Genomic DNA, 13,315 nt, shown 5'->3' on the forward strand with positions numbered 1-13,315 from the left:
TATATAGTCCGATCCAAACTCCTGACAAAGAAAGGTAATGACGTTCAGTCTTTTCTTGTACACTCGCATCTAAATAAAAAAAACAAATGTTATGTAAAGCGACCGGTCTACTGACTCTCAGCCAGAAACCGGCTGTTCTTCTCTCATTTATTTCACTTTGAATGAACTGACTACTGAATGAACATTCTGTTTCTACAGTGTCAGTGACAATTATGCTTATTTGGAATTAGAGGAACACTGAGAATAGTCTTAATCGGAAATAGAATAGCCTTACTATTGAAATAAAAGCTAATATAATATACTGTACTTTCACTGCAGAAACTTAAAAGGACCAGACTGGAGTGACATTTTTTTTAGGGGAAAAAGAGCTTTCAGTGATGATTCAGAATCTAGTTTAATAAAAAACATCAGAAAGGCATAAAAAATGTTTCTCACTCACAATTTATTCAGCACACGGTAGGCAGCGGAATCTCAGTATTGAAAATATACATAATTTTACATATATTGGTCAAAAGGTTGTAGCAAATAATAATTAGTGTTTGCTGTCATTCACTTCACTTTCAGCTACATTCATGGTTCCTTCAGAATAAAGAGATGAAGTCGGTTACTGTTGGTAGTCAGTCACAGAAAGTACTTCAAGTCAAGCACAGGTGTTTTCACTTAAGTCGGCTGATTAGCCCTCTCCTCTGGACCGTGATTGATTGCCCCATCTTCGACCTGTAACGAGCTCTAATCAGCCAGATAATTGAAAACACCTGTGTGGTGTGCCTATAGCCTTCAGAAGAAGCAAGCCTAAGTAAAGTAGGGTCAAAGAAACCATAACACAATGTTGAACTATCATTACATGTCGCACAGTTTACATTCTTTGTGTGATGTTGTGACAATTAAGTCCATTCAACCTCTCTAAGCTGAACAATTAAAAACAAAGGAGACACAGTACCTACTTAAATAAAGTAAGAACAAAATCGTATTAGTTGGAATGACTGGTGGCAGTGGAGTGTATTATATGGCCCTAATCACAAGATTTAGTATGGGTATGTACTTCTTGATTTAGCATTAGAATACAAGTACAGGACATGAATTAGTATAGAAATTAACAATTAATATCGCAAAATTAAGGAGGCGATAGACACAAAAAATAAAGAAGAGGGAATTGTCACTGAGAGCACTGCATTGGAATAAGATGAATGCAGTTTATTGGGTTTTTCATATTTGATTCGATGAACGAAAGCAGCTGCTGCAATACCACTGATCTGAAGGTTTGTCGCCTCTTACCTGCCTTGTGCAACTTGCTGCTCCATTGTACCCAGAAGCCTCGTCTGTACTGTGTCTTAATAAACGTCCTGCCACAGAACACAGCAATACTCCACCTGTGTGTCCACACCTCAACTCTGAAAATCAGGCGAGGGACTAAAGCGTTTAAGCTTTCGCGGAAACGTGAAACCGTGCCAAAATCAGACACAGATAATTCAATTAAAGCTGATTATAACAATAAAGCCCTCAACCCTAGTTTGGTTTTCACAGTGAAGGAGTGTGTGCAATCCTGTCAATGAGTACAGCTACGTCTTAAAGCTATAACCAAGTCAAATAAAAGACAGAATGACTCCCCTCGTGAGAGGAGTGAGAAGAGGAGGAAGAGGAGGGACGATGAGTCATGCTTTGTCCAGGTTGATGACTAACCAGGAGAGGTGGAGGAGAGGAAGAAGAAGAAGAGGAGAAGAAGACGACTTCATTGTTTGACAGAAGCCCAGATGATGAGTCCGATAATAACAGCAACTACAACCAACACTATCCCCAGGATGCACATCTTCTTCCGGGAGCGCCCCTGGGGGGGGGGGGGGGGGGGGGGGGGGGAGAAGCACAAAGAGGTTGTTTGTGTTAGTATTAGATATAATCTGGATGTTATTGGAGAGATGGATTGAAGTGACTCACAACCACACTATGAATCCGATCACCTTGTGACTCAGCTTTATCTTTCCTCTTTGTCTACGTCTTTTGCCAAAGCAAACGTACTAAGAGCTTAATCACACAAGGGAGTCCTCATGCAGGAGGTAGAGGAGTCATACACGCACATATACTGCTCCTTCAAAGAGCCCTAGAGCTATTACTCTTACTTAGATTTATTATTTATTTACTATCGGTCCACCAGTTACAAGCTAACTTCTCTAACATTTATACATTTTGAATGCCTCTGCTCTCTCTCCCTCTCCTTGTTTCCTTTCCTCAATCCCTTCCCATCCTCTCCGTCCTATCGAGTCTTACCTGGTAGTCCGCGGCACGTGACAGCTGCTGGGTTGCGCTCTGGACGTTCACGTTTGCAGTCTCCACATTGGCTTCTATACTGTCTGCAGGACACACAGGAAAACACACGCATATCACACGCAGCAGGTGGGAGGAAGAGGGAGCAGAGAGACTCTTTGCAGTATATATATATATATATATATATATATATATATATATATATATATATATATATCACTTGTTACATTATTAGAGGGACGGAGAAGACATCTAGGAGCAGGTGTCAAAAGCTCACCTATCATGTCTCCCTGCTCATGGACCATCATCCCCAGGTCCTTGAAGATGTCATTGATATCTGTGATGTCCGACTGAGCAACATAGAGGGAGATGGTTTCACGTGAAGCGGACGAGGTGCTGTACATATTAGTGTCCACGCTATTATAGACCTTTGATTCTTATTTGTACCTCCAGCTGCCTGATGGACGACTCTCTCTCCTGGATCAGCCTCAGGTCTTCTTCAGTGATGGCCTCAGTCTGAGCCTGCACCTGGGAATCGCTGCGGGGACAAGTTGTAGATGAAATTGTAATAATAGCAATGACAACAAAAGGAAACTGTGATAACGATCAGAAGTAGTGGGCCTACCTAAAAAAAGCAGGGACATTTCCGAAGCTGTCGTCAGGCTGTCCTCCCTGTTAAAGGAAATGAAGAAGTTTAAATAAACACACTGCGCTGATGTGCTAGTTATTGCAAATATACTGCAGAGGACGTTCTTCACTGCGATTGTGGGAACAGCAATGATAAATTACGTGCAAGGTTCTACAAAACCTACAGTGCCCATAATACCTCATTATGTATAATTAGATTAGGTATTAACGAAAAAGGCTTGCATGGTGACAGAGCAAATAAAAGCTGGACTGTAGCTCCCGCGCCGAGATATGTTCCTTAACAACCGTTTAAAGCTGCTCCTGCTTATCGGCATGAACACGGCAGATACAGATTTGTTTCTGTGCAGTGAGATTAGCGGTGTGGGGACAGAGTTGACAAGCAAGCAGGCTCTCCAGAGGGATTCGTGTGTCCAAAACCATAATGTGAGAGCAACGTCCTGTGAAACTTCTATTTTAAACTAAACAACAACAAATACAGGTTCAGCAGCACCTTCTCTTAAATGGGTCTTACTGTTCGGATTTATTTCAACATCAAAAGTAAACGTTTGATTTATTTCTACGTTACTTTTGAATTGATTTAGAATTCAGAGACACGAGGAGGAAGAAATCTGAGAAAATGAAGGAATCTATTTCTCATGGATCAGTTTGTGAATACGTTTTAGATGTGTAATGCGAGGGTGAATGTGTGAATTGTAATTTGTAAATGAAAGTAATCTTTTGAAAATAAATATAATAAGATAGCATTACATTTTGATCAGTAACTTCATTAGAAATGTATTTTTTTTTTAATAAGAACGATACAAAAGAACACTAATATGGCAAGACGTATTAAACTTTAGTTAAGGAAAATATGTTTAAATCATGCAGCCTATGAACATGAATGTATTGCAGCTTATCTCCTAGACAAGATGAACTCTGGATAAACTATGGATTTGTTTTTTGTGTGGTTCAGATACATTCTATCTGTTTGGCGACACCTGGAGGCTCCATTTTCTTCATATATTTTTACATATAATTCTTGTCATTTGGATTATCTATGGTGTATTTTTGTTATGTTGGTTATTCTGTACAGACGACATCTATTGCATGTCTGTCTGTCCTGGGATGGGGATCCCTCCTCGTTTGCTCCTCCTGAGCTTTCATTTATTTCTGGGGGAGTTTTCCATCATCCAAAGCAAGGATCAAAGGACAGACGTTGTCTGTATGTTGTAAAGGTTGTAATGCTCCTTGAGGCAGATTTGTGATTTTGGGCTGTACAAATGAAATTGACTTGGCTGCAGTGGTAGATGTCGCTAAAAGGAAAAAATCTCTGGAGGGTCTCTGGGTTTTGTATCATGCGAGTTGGAGCTGTTTCTTTTCTGTGAGCATGTCTGCTTTTTGTTCACATAGAAGTGTGAAGAATAATAAAGTCTAAAAGTTGCAAAGTTACATTTCTGGGAATCGTACAATATTTTGTAAGCAGACAGCCTCTCCTTTTCCCTGGTATGCATCTGCACCTTTCAGAGGTTGGATGGACAAACTATCCATCCCTCCTAATACGTCTGTCCCCACTTATCAAGCTTTTGATTACATTAATGTGCAGAAATCCTGCTTTAATTTAGGAAGATTAAACTTAAAAAAAGGAAGTAGAGGCCAGAAAACAAAGACTTTTGACTGACAAAGCATAAAGACAAATTAAAAAATGTGGATCAATGGCTACTCACTGGTGTTTGTATTACTGGTCATTAATATATCATTTAATCTGGTCTACACTCTGACCATGAGAGCGTGCAGACACAGCAGAGTACTCACAGACACCCTGGAGCTGGCTCTCACTCTGGCCACAAACTCTCTCTCTTTGTCGGCCGCCTGCCGCTGGGTCTTTTGGAAGCTGTTCAGGGCGGCGGAGAAGTCGTTCACCAGACGCTCTTTCTGTATCTTTCTCTGCCGCTAAAACACACATCGAATAAAAAGGTCACAAAACTATACAAAATAACGAGTGTGGTACCAAATCAGTATCAAAAAGCGGGGCAATTATGACTTCTGACGACAGTTGAGGAAGACGATGGCAGTTCAGTACCTGATCAGGGCCAACAGGAAGTGCACTGAATGCTTTGATTTGTCGGTCAGTCTCCTTCGCTAGCTGGTTGCCTTGCTGCTGTTTCTGTTGCCTGGAGACCAAAGACATTTTTTATTTATTTGGTAAAGTAGAGAAACACTGTCAAGAAAACAGATTGCTGAGAGGAGAAGTGGTAGAAATCATGAGACCTGACTTTCAGTAGAAATCAAGAGCAGTCGATGTGCGAATTGTGTGCGTCGATCATGATCGACCCAATATATAAATATTTATAGATGTATTTTTACGATTCATCACTTGTCGATCACTTTCAGACAGGCGCGCTTCAAATGTTCTCCACCTGCATTTGAACCAAGATGTTCGAAGTACACTAGTGGACCAATCATGCAAACCAAGCCGTGGCCCCGTTACTCACAGCGTCTGTGACAGCTGCCCGCCGTCATGCTCCGTTCCCAGCCGAGAAACCGCTCTCTGCAGCTCCGAGGCTGGTGAGGAAGAAAGAATGGAGACATTGTTCATCCGTACTGAAGTATCTCCACGTGTCCACCGTGATTCACTTAGTGGAGTCAGTAAAATGGGTGGAGTATGAAAGCTGCCGCTGATGATGATATGTGTACGTGTGTGTGTGTGTGTGTGTGTGGTGTGTATATTACTCAGCAGTGTCAGCTTCTGGATGTTGGAGGTTATGTTGTGAACCAGAGCACTGGGGTCCTCTAGCATCCCAGCCTTGTAGGCCATGACGGAGAGCTGTGAGGACACACAACACAATTAAATCACCTCGTTCAATCACTCACTAGTCAGACAGAGAGGTCTGTTACCAAAGTCACAAGTTTTAATCCTACACGACTGTGAGTGACACCAAATGGCTAAACGTGACACGGATATTACACCAACACATGACTGACATCTCACTCCTAAACTGGGAGACAAAAACGCTGAAAATCATTTCTTTATGGACCCCACTTCATGTACAGTTTCATGTCCAAAACAACAATTCCCAACCTGGGGGTACTTGAAAAATAGAACGTGTGAGATGTGAGATATATATATATATATATATATATATATATATATATATATATATATATATATATATATATATATATATATATATATATAGTTTGATTTATTTCCAGTCAGGAATATTTTCTATTTTTTTATTTGCATTTTTATATAATTTTAGGTTGCAAAAAGTCCTCTTTACAAATACATGTTATTTTGTATGAAGGGTTTTAAAATGACGACGTAATGTTTTGTACATGGAGAACAAAACGCTGTACAACAGTTCAACCCGACTGACAACTGAAAGTGCAGAAAGAGACAAATATGCACCTGAACAACAGCTGCGTGAAAATAGAAGAGAACACCAGTCAGTGGTGGAAGAAACTGAAAGTTTAACATTCAAATAAGTTCCTGTTTCAGTCTCAAGTGCACACTATAACTGCTACTATAACTAGAGGGAATACTCGCTTAAGCAAAATGTCACGATAGAAATAGAGGGTTGTTGTAGGGTTAACACTAGTTGAATACGAGTTGAACATCCTGATCAATCACAGCTTTAATCCCTTCAATCTAAATACTAGAGGCCAAGAAGAAGCTCTGTTGTGGTTCACTACTGATCCAGGGTCACTCGTGCTTTTCTGCACTGGAAAACAAAACAAGTTCAACATTGAAGGGTATTTGGGGATGATCGAATAAACATATGTTTTATTCATCTTCTTTTAAAAGGTGAAGCTATTTCAAAACATAAATAATGTATTTGGTGTCTGAATTAGAATATTGTTGTCTCTGTTAGAATGGTCACTATTGAAACAAAGGAGAAAAACATCAATACAAAAGATGGCCCCAAACTGTGTATGTACTGTATAAACCAATGTACTGTGTAAATATGAGTATGTACACACACACACACACACACACACACACACACACACAGTACAATCCACATATTGGTGTTTAAGGAAAAAATAAATATCCGTGTGAGTTTAGCCTCTGATTTGATCTGATTGTTACTAAATATTTTGTCACAATAACTAGTAAGTTACCAGCTTACTAGAGCTGTTCACTAAAAGACTCCTCTTAACTGGGACTATATGGGCTTTCCCAACCAACAGTCCCACACAGACCTCAAAGTTTGTCAAACATGTTCTAACCGGGCATCTGCTCTTATTTACTGTAGATACAGTCTAACATCGTAACGGGGTTGTGTCAGTAATGTTTACTATAACCCAGTCGAGCAGACTTCCTGTACTGAACCCACAGTGGGCTATGTGCATGTAACCCATGCTTTCTACTTTAGCACATTTAAACATTAAATCATGACTTCTACTCCTCCATGTCTGCCTGTGTGTGTGTGTGTGTGTGTGTGTGTGTGTGTGCGCGCGTGCGTGTGTGCGTGCGTGCGTGTGTGTATGTATGTGTGTCCACAGTAGCTGGCAGCGAGAAAAATGCGGAAATCACATGACTTTACAATCACAAGAAGAGTCGTGCACAATAAATGATCACGATTTACGAATGAGCCACTTATTACTATTTACGGTAAAGTTGTGTTAATTTGAACGGAAGTCCTGTGTGGACCGTAACAAGCAGCTGGTCATTAAGTTACAATCAAAGTCGCAGCACAATTGGAAGATTTGTCTCTCTTGCTCTTTTTTCTTTGGATAACATAATCGCTCAAATGTCTTTGTTCCTAAAAAAAATTAAAAACGGCATAATAAGAAATCTGTTAGCATGCTTGTCCGTCGGGATTGTAAACGATTCCTAAATGTTCAGCTCAGCAGAGTAAAGAGTTTAGACTTTACCTTTCTTGTGACTTGCGACAGCGGTGTGTGTGTGTGTGTGTGTGTGTGTGTGTGTTTCCTGATTCCGGGCCCCTCCCACGTCACATGATGTCTGGCAGCGAAGCCAAACCACTGGCAGAAGAAGAAATAGATCCGTCAAAGGAAGGTTTGTATTAAAGCAATGAGAAATATCACAGAACAACACATTCTAGAGCAATAAGTCCACTCACATGACTAGTGTCTACTCGTAGGCTTCTTGAGTTTCTCCATTATATGCAGCTTCATACTTACATTACACACTTATTTGACAGTTGTTATTGCTCGTTACCCAACAGATTACACACACACACACACACACACACAACGTGTGATTGTTTTCCTTATAAAATATGATGCGTTCTTATAGATTAAAATACCAAACAGTATACTGGTGCTTTAAATTAGCTCCTCTTTAACAAGCTACTTAAATGCATTACTGCAAGTACATATAATAATAGAACACTCTGAAAGGATTATACTGCAGAACAAGTACTTTTACTGTAAGTAATCTTTTACTTGTACTTGTACCAGAGTATTTTAATTTGATAAATTGCTCATAGAGGGTATTTTATAGGCTCATTCCAGTATTTTAATATTTAATTTATTAAAAATGTACTACTTTTAGGTCAACAAAAAAAAAAGAAAGAATTGTGGATTAGTCCTGGCAGTGTGAAGACAGTTGTGAAAACTGACGTGATGCACTGATGCTCACACTGAAAGCATTTCAGACACTGACTCAAAGGAATTGAAGAGGCTGATCTGATATCGGATACCATTAAAAGCCTAACCATTCACTGCATATATATATATATCTATGTATTTTGTCATATTTTTGTTTAACAAAGTTAGGAAGGCACTGTTACATCAAGCCTGATGTTGTCTTACACATAAACATTTTTTATCCCAGTCTCTTACCCAGAGCCCAGGTATGGCTACTGAAAAAGTCAGTGCATCCCTAAATTATAATAAAATCTTGGCTGCAGCCCTGCAGCAAACATCAAGTACCGAACATGTAATGTCCAGAAGAGATGTGTTGAACATGAGCGTTCTATAAGTGCTGTTTAGGTAGCTGATTTGATCTGCAGTCATGTGTATGTCTAGCAGCACGTGTTTAAACATTGAGGTTCAAACAGGTTAACCACGCTGATAAACAACAGGCCCCAGTTCCTGGTAATCCAGGTCAGCGTTACTTTGCAGACCAAAAGCCGGTCAGGATCATTATTCCATTTTGAATTAGTTGTACTTGTGCTTTCCCAGAGTTTTCAGGTCCAAACATGGGTCCAGAACCCGTGTTATCTTCGTCCTTTGAACATTGAGGGTCTGCAAATTGGCAGATATGGATTTACCAATGTTGACCAACAGGACATTGCTCTTTTTCTTGTTATCAGTCAACAGAACAGTTCTTTGGGTTTCCATGCAGGTTGAAATGAGTTTAAAAAATGTTTTACTATTAGATTTAATCATGTATATGCAATATAAATATACAGTATATATATATATATATATATATATATATATATATATATATATATATATTCAGATAGAACATAACAAAGGGATATTGAGCATTGATCATTGTGAATAGATTAAGAGTTTCATAGCTTTTTTACTTTTACTTTTAAACTTTTAAAATCCTAAATGTCGGTGAAAGTCTGCAGGTCGAGTAGCATGATTGCTCTTTTATATTGTTTTCATTCTACCTCACACTGCATTGAGTCGTCTTTGATTGTGTGTACGTGGGCGTCTGCATGAGAGGGACACTGTTTTTGGACGGTATTGAGCTCTGTGCACATTATCTTATCTGTCTGTCAAAGAGAGTCTACTGAACCACATGTCACATGGTTCGCTCAGGTGACCTGTGGGTCAGAACATTTGAACAGAGTACATAAGCCTTGCATTCATGTGACTTGAGTTTCAGTTCAGAGTAGACCGACTCCCAGCTCCTCAGTCATGCTGCGCCCCGCGGTCCTCGGCCTCCTCCTGGCATGTGCCGTGTCTCTCAGCAGAGCTGCTGTCATCCTAGAGAATGGCATGCCCATCCTGTGGGCTCAGACGGCCGGCCAAGTGACTGACCTGCCGATACAGAACGGCATTCTGACCCCCAACCCGTGGCACTTCCTTCACCGCATGAGTCTTTACCGGCTGATGATAGCTGCCACAGACCCATTTATGGGATCCATGGGGACGAACGCCACTGACAGTCCAATCTGGGGACTGCCGCTGCAGTTGGGATGGATGCTAACTTCAGGTAAATTGAAAATACTTTTGAAATCGTTTTGTTTTTTTGGAAGAATTATTTCATAGTTTGTTTCCCTTTCCAAAATGAGAGTTGGTGCAAAAGTTGGTCGTGAATCATAGGAGCAGTAATATAAGAAAAGATAATAATCCTTTATTAGTCCCACAGCGGGGACATTTGCAGGATTACAGCAGCAAAGTGGACATTGCAACAAGAGACATCAGTAAAAAAAAAAAAAAAAAAACTAGGGTCAATGACCATTTAATGACAATTTAATGACTAACAATCTAGACACAAACTGATGGCGTTATGTACAATGTGTTGTTTCATAGGGCGTCTCGCTGACCCAACTGCTGCTACAACCTGCGGCCAGCAAACAGGAGATACTATGTGTCTTTCTACTCAGAGCTGGTGGGGCTGTAAGTATGACAAACACACACACACACACACACACACACACACACACACACACACACACACGTTAAAGTTTAACAAAACCACTTCTTCCTCCTCCAGGTGTGAACTACTTTGCCTCTGTACTACCCTTCCTGTCCGCTGCACAGCAGGGCTTCATGGGAGCAGGAGCTCAGGTATGTGTGCTGCTGGACATCTCAAACAGAAAGTAAGACAATAGTAAACAAGACTAGAGCTATACTAGCTCCAGACTCTGTGAGGCTGCAGGACAGCGATGATGATGATGATGATAGCCTTTGCGTTCCAAATGTGACACAAACTAGTTGCATGTGTCTGCTACTAAATGGTGTAGCTGTTATCGCTGTAACACAAACAGACAGTACATGGTTTAGTCTCGAACGTGTGAAATGAAATGTTATAATTCACCGCATATTCTGGATTAGTTGTAACATAGCCTGTAATACTATGAAAAAAAGTATTATGACAAAAACTAGGTTTTTGTTCAACACTTACGAGTCCACAGGATCTTTCAATTCCACCCGTCCCATTCACTGTCTATGTAAGCAGCTGTGCAATGCATTCTGGTAAATCGCAAAAAGACAACAAAAGCTAAAAATGCAATATAATATACCATGCTGCACATATGAGGTGTCGCAATACGTTTGTATCGCAGAGTATTTATATTGCACACACGTACATTGATATTGATAAATGCTAATATCAACAAGCCATGGCCATGATGATAAGGGTTGATGTTGACTCTATTAGGTCCAGATGCAGGCCCCTGAAGGTGTACTGGACTATTGCACAACATATGCTGACTGTGCAACTAACTACCCTGACGCCATGACTAAGTGGGATGCCTTCTTCCAGGTACATCCGGGTACACACGCCAACAGATCCAACTGATTCTTATGTATCGATACACTAGTGGACACAAAGATGAATAATAATCTCTTCTGCATTTTAAGGAGGTGCAATAGTAAATCGCTGGAGGTACCTCCTCATGTCTGTTTGTGTGTGTTTAAAGGGACTCAAGGCAGCGGCTGAGTCTCCTCTCCCTGTAAATGAGAAGAAAGACTCTCTCCTTGGTCTCTACTGGGTGGCCCAAATGGCTTCAACTTACGCCTCTGCTGCATGCAATTCCAGGTAATCTATCTATCTATCTATCTATCTATCTATCTATCTATCTATCTACCTACCTACCTACCTACCTACCTATCTATCTATCTAATTTGCCTCAGAGGGCCTTTGACCCTCGCATCGGATCACAGTCACGACGAGCCCCGGTGCCTGAACTATGTGTTTACGCCCCTGTACCACTGTCATGATGTAGTGTGGAATCATTTTTGTCATTTAACTCTCGGCAACCATTCAAATAAGCTGCACCCCTCTCTTGTTCTCTCCACTCCTTCAGGCAAAGCCACTACTCCTCCGTAGAGGTGGCATTTTCGAAGAGCTGGCAGAACTCGGCCGAGTACGTTGCTGCGGCACATTTCCAATCCAATTTGGACAAATCTGCACTGTTCATGACCCCTCTCCCGAGTCGTATTTTACAGGTACGTAACGACGACCGCATCCGTCCATTAATTGAATTTGTTTTACGACCTGCGCATTTGTCCAACTCTTGTTCTGTCTGTCATATCTGCACGTCTAGGTGGGCGACAGCGCGCCTAACATAGCCGATCTGAGCGAGGCGGAGAACCACACACTATACATCTTCTCCTGGATCAGCAGCATCAACAGTTTACTGGGTAGGACACACACACACACACACACACACACACACACACACACACACACACACACACACACATTATAATCAAGGCTTTTTGAACTCTTAATGATGACCATGTCCTCTACCAGGTGGGTCTCTGGTGCGTATGTGGAAGAGTGCCATGTGTTCAGTGGCCACCAGAGAGAAAGGCAGAGATATGCTGGAGCAGCTCCTACTGAATCCCGAATTCGCCACAAGCACTTTCCTGTCCATCATCTCTGAAATGACCACGGGCTGCTAAAACAAACACGCTCTCACAAACAGAGAGATGTAGCAACATTTTAGTCACTTTTTCTGAAAGAAAACATGAAATAATCTGATTTTACTTTTTTAACATAGTACAGGATTACTTTTGCATTTTATGGGAGGGAGGTTTCATTAACAGAAGATATTTGAAATACAAAAACACATAACTGATGTTTTTTGTAAGTAAAGTAAGATACGTCATTATTTGGGAGATGCATATGATCAACAGGCAGTTCTATATTACAGTTTGAAGCAGTCTTCTGTCTGTCTTTGTTCTCATCACTCTCTTGTGGATGCATATTCCCCAATAAAGCATTAAAACAATATTACTGTCATTATAGTGCTCCGTTTATGATTGTATTATTGCACTTTGATCGATGATAGTACAGAGAAATCTCAAAGACGAGACACAGGAAGTTCTCAAACTCTGGTTTGAAGATGCACAGTTAGGTTTGTTTGCACAGAACATCTTTAAATCATACAACTGCAATCAACGTTTTTTTTTTTTAAATATTTCATCTCAAGACAACTCCAGGAGGTCACAAAGTGTTGAGGCCTTACTCTAGTCCAATAGCGCCCCCCTGTGGTAGTGTTATGTAAATGCTAACATATTTTGAATCGTCAATGAGCAAAGTAACGTTCCATAGACAATGAATTGGGAAAGGCGTTCTGGTATATGGGTACATTTTCTGCTTCAGAACTAAGAACAATATCGTTATGGGTCCATAAAATCAGTTCAGTGTCTGTGGAGCAGCTCCAGGCTTGAAGACATCACAGGCTTCATATTGGATTTCTTAATTTACATCCACAGAGAGAGAGACCTCGCCAGACGAACAGAAAGGCAGCCACATCTTTGGGGA

At 40.7% G+C, this 13,315-nt stretch overlaps 2 protein-coding genes across 2 annotated transcripts; one reads left to right on the forward strand and one right to left on the reverse strand.

Moving 5' to 3' along the window:
- Positions 1 to 423: 423 nt before the first annotated feature.
- Positions 424 to 7,844, reverse strand: stx7l (syntaxin 7-like). Its single transcript, XM_068708922.1, has 10 exons — positions 7,765 to 7,844; positions 5,617 to 5,710; positions 5,379 to 5,448; positions 4,967 to 5,057; positions 4,699 to 4,836; positions 2,885 to 2,931; positions 2,707 to 2,797; positions 2,537 to 2,609; positions 2,263 to 2,345; positions 424 to 1,825 (listed from the first exon to the last, which is right to left on the reverse strand). The coding sequence occupies exons 2-10, from the start codon at positions 5,699 to 5,701 to the stop codon at positions 1,730 to 1,732; spliced, it is 774 nt and encodes a 257-aa protein (XP_068565023.1). The 5' UTR covers positions 5,702 to 5,710; positions 7,765 to 7,844; the 3' UTR covers positions 424 to 1,729.
- A 1,849-nt stretch (positions 7,845 to 9,693) lies between these two features.
- On the forward strand, positions 9,694 to 12,781 carry LOC137871211 (protein LEG1 homolog). Its single transcript, XM_068708924.1, has 8 exons — positions 9,694 to 10,030; positions 10,351 to 10,437; positions 10,535 to 10,608; positions 11,201 to 11,305; positions 11,463 to 11,581; positions 11,850 to 11,991; positions 12,090 to 12,186; positions 12,299 to 12,781. The coding sequence occupies exons 1-8, from the start codon at positions 9,733 to 9,735 to the stop codon at positions 12,448 to 12,450; spliced, it is 1,074 nt and encodes a 357-aa protein (XP_068565025.1). The 5' UTR covers positions 9,694 to 9,732; the 3' UTR covers positions 12,451 to 12,781.
- Positions 12,782 to 13,315: the final 534 nt, after the last annotated feature.

The sequence above is a fragment of the Cebidichthys violaceus genome, unplaced genomic scaffold (genome assembly GCF_023349555.1).
Source record: "Cebidichthys violaceus isolate CVI_PGR_0920_01 unplaced genomic scaffold, fCebVio1.0.p SCAF_14, whole genome shotgun sequence".
NCBI lineage: Eukaryota > Metazoa > Chordata > Actinopteri > Perciformes > Stichaeidae > Cebidichthys > Cebidichthys violaceus.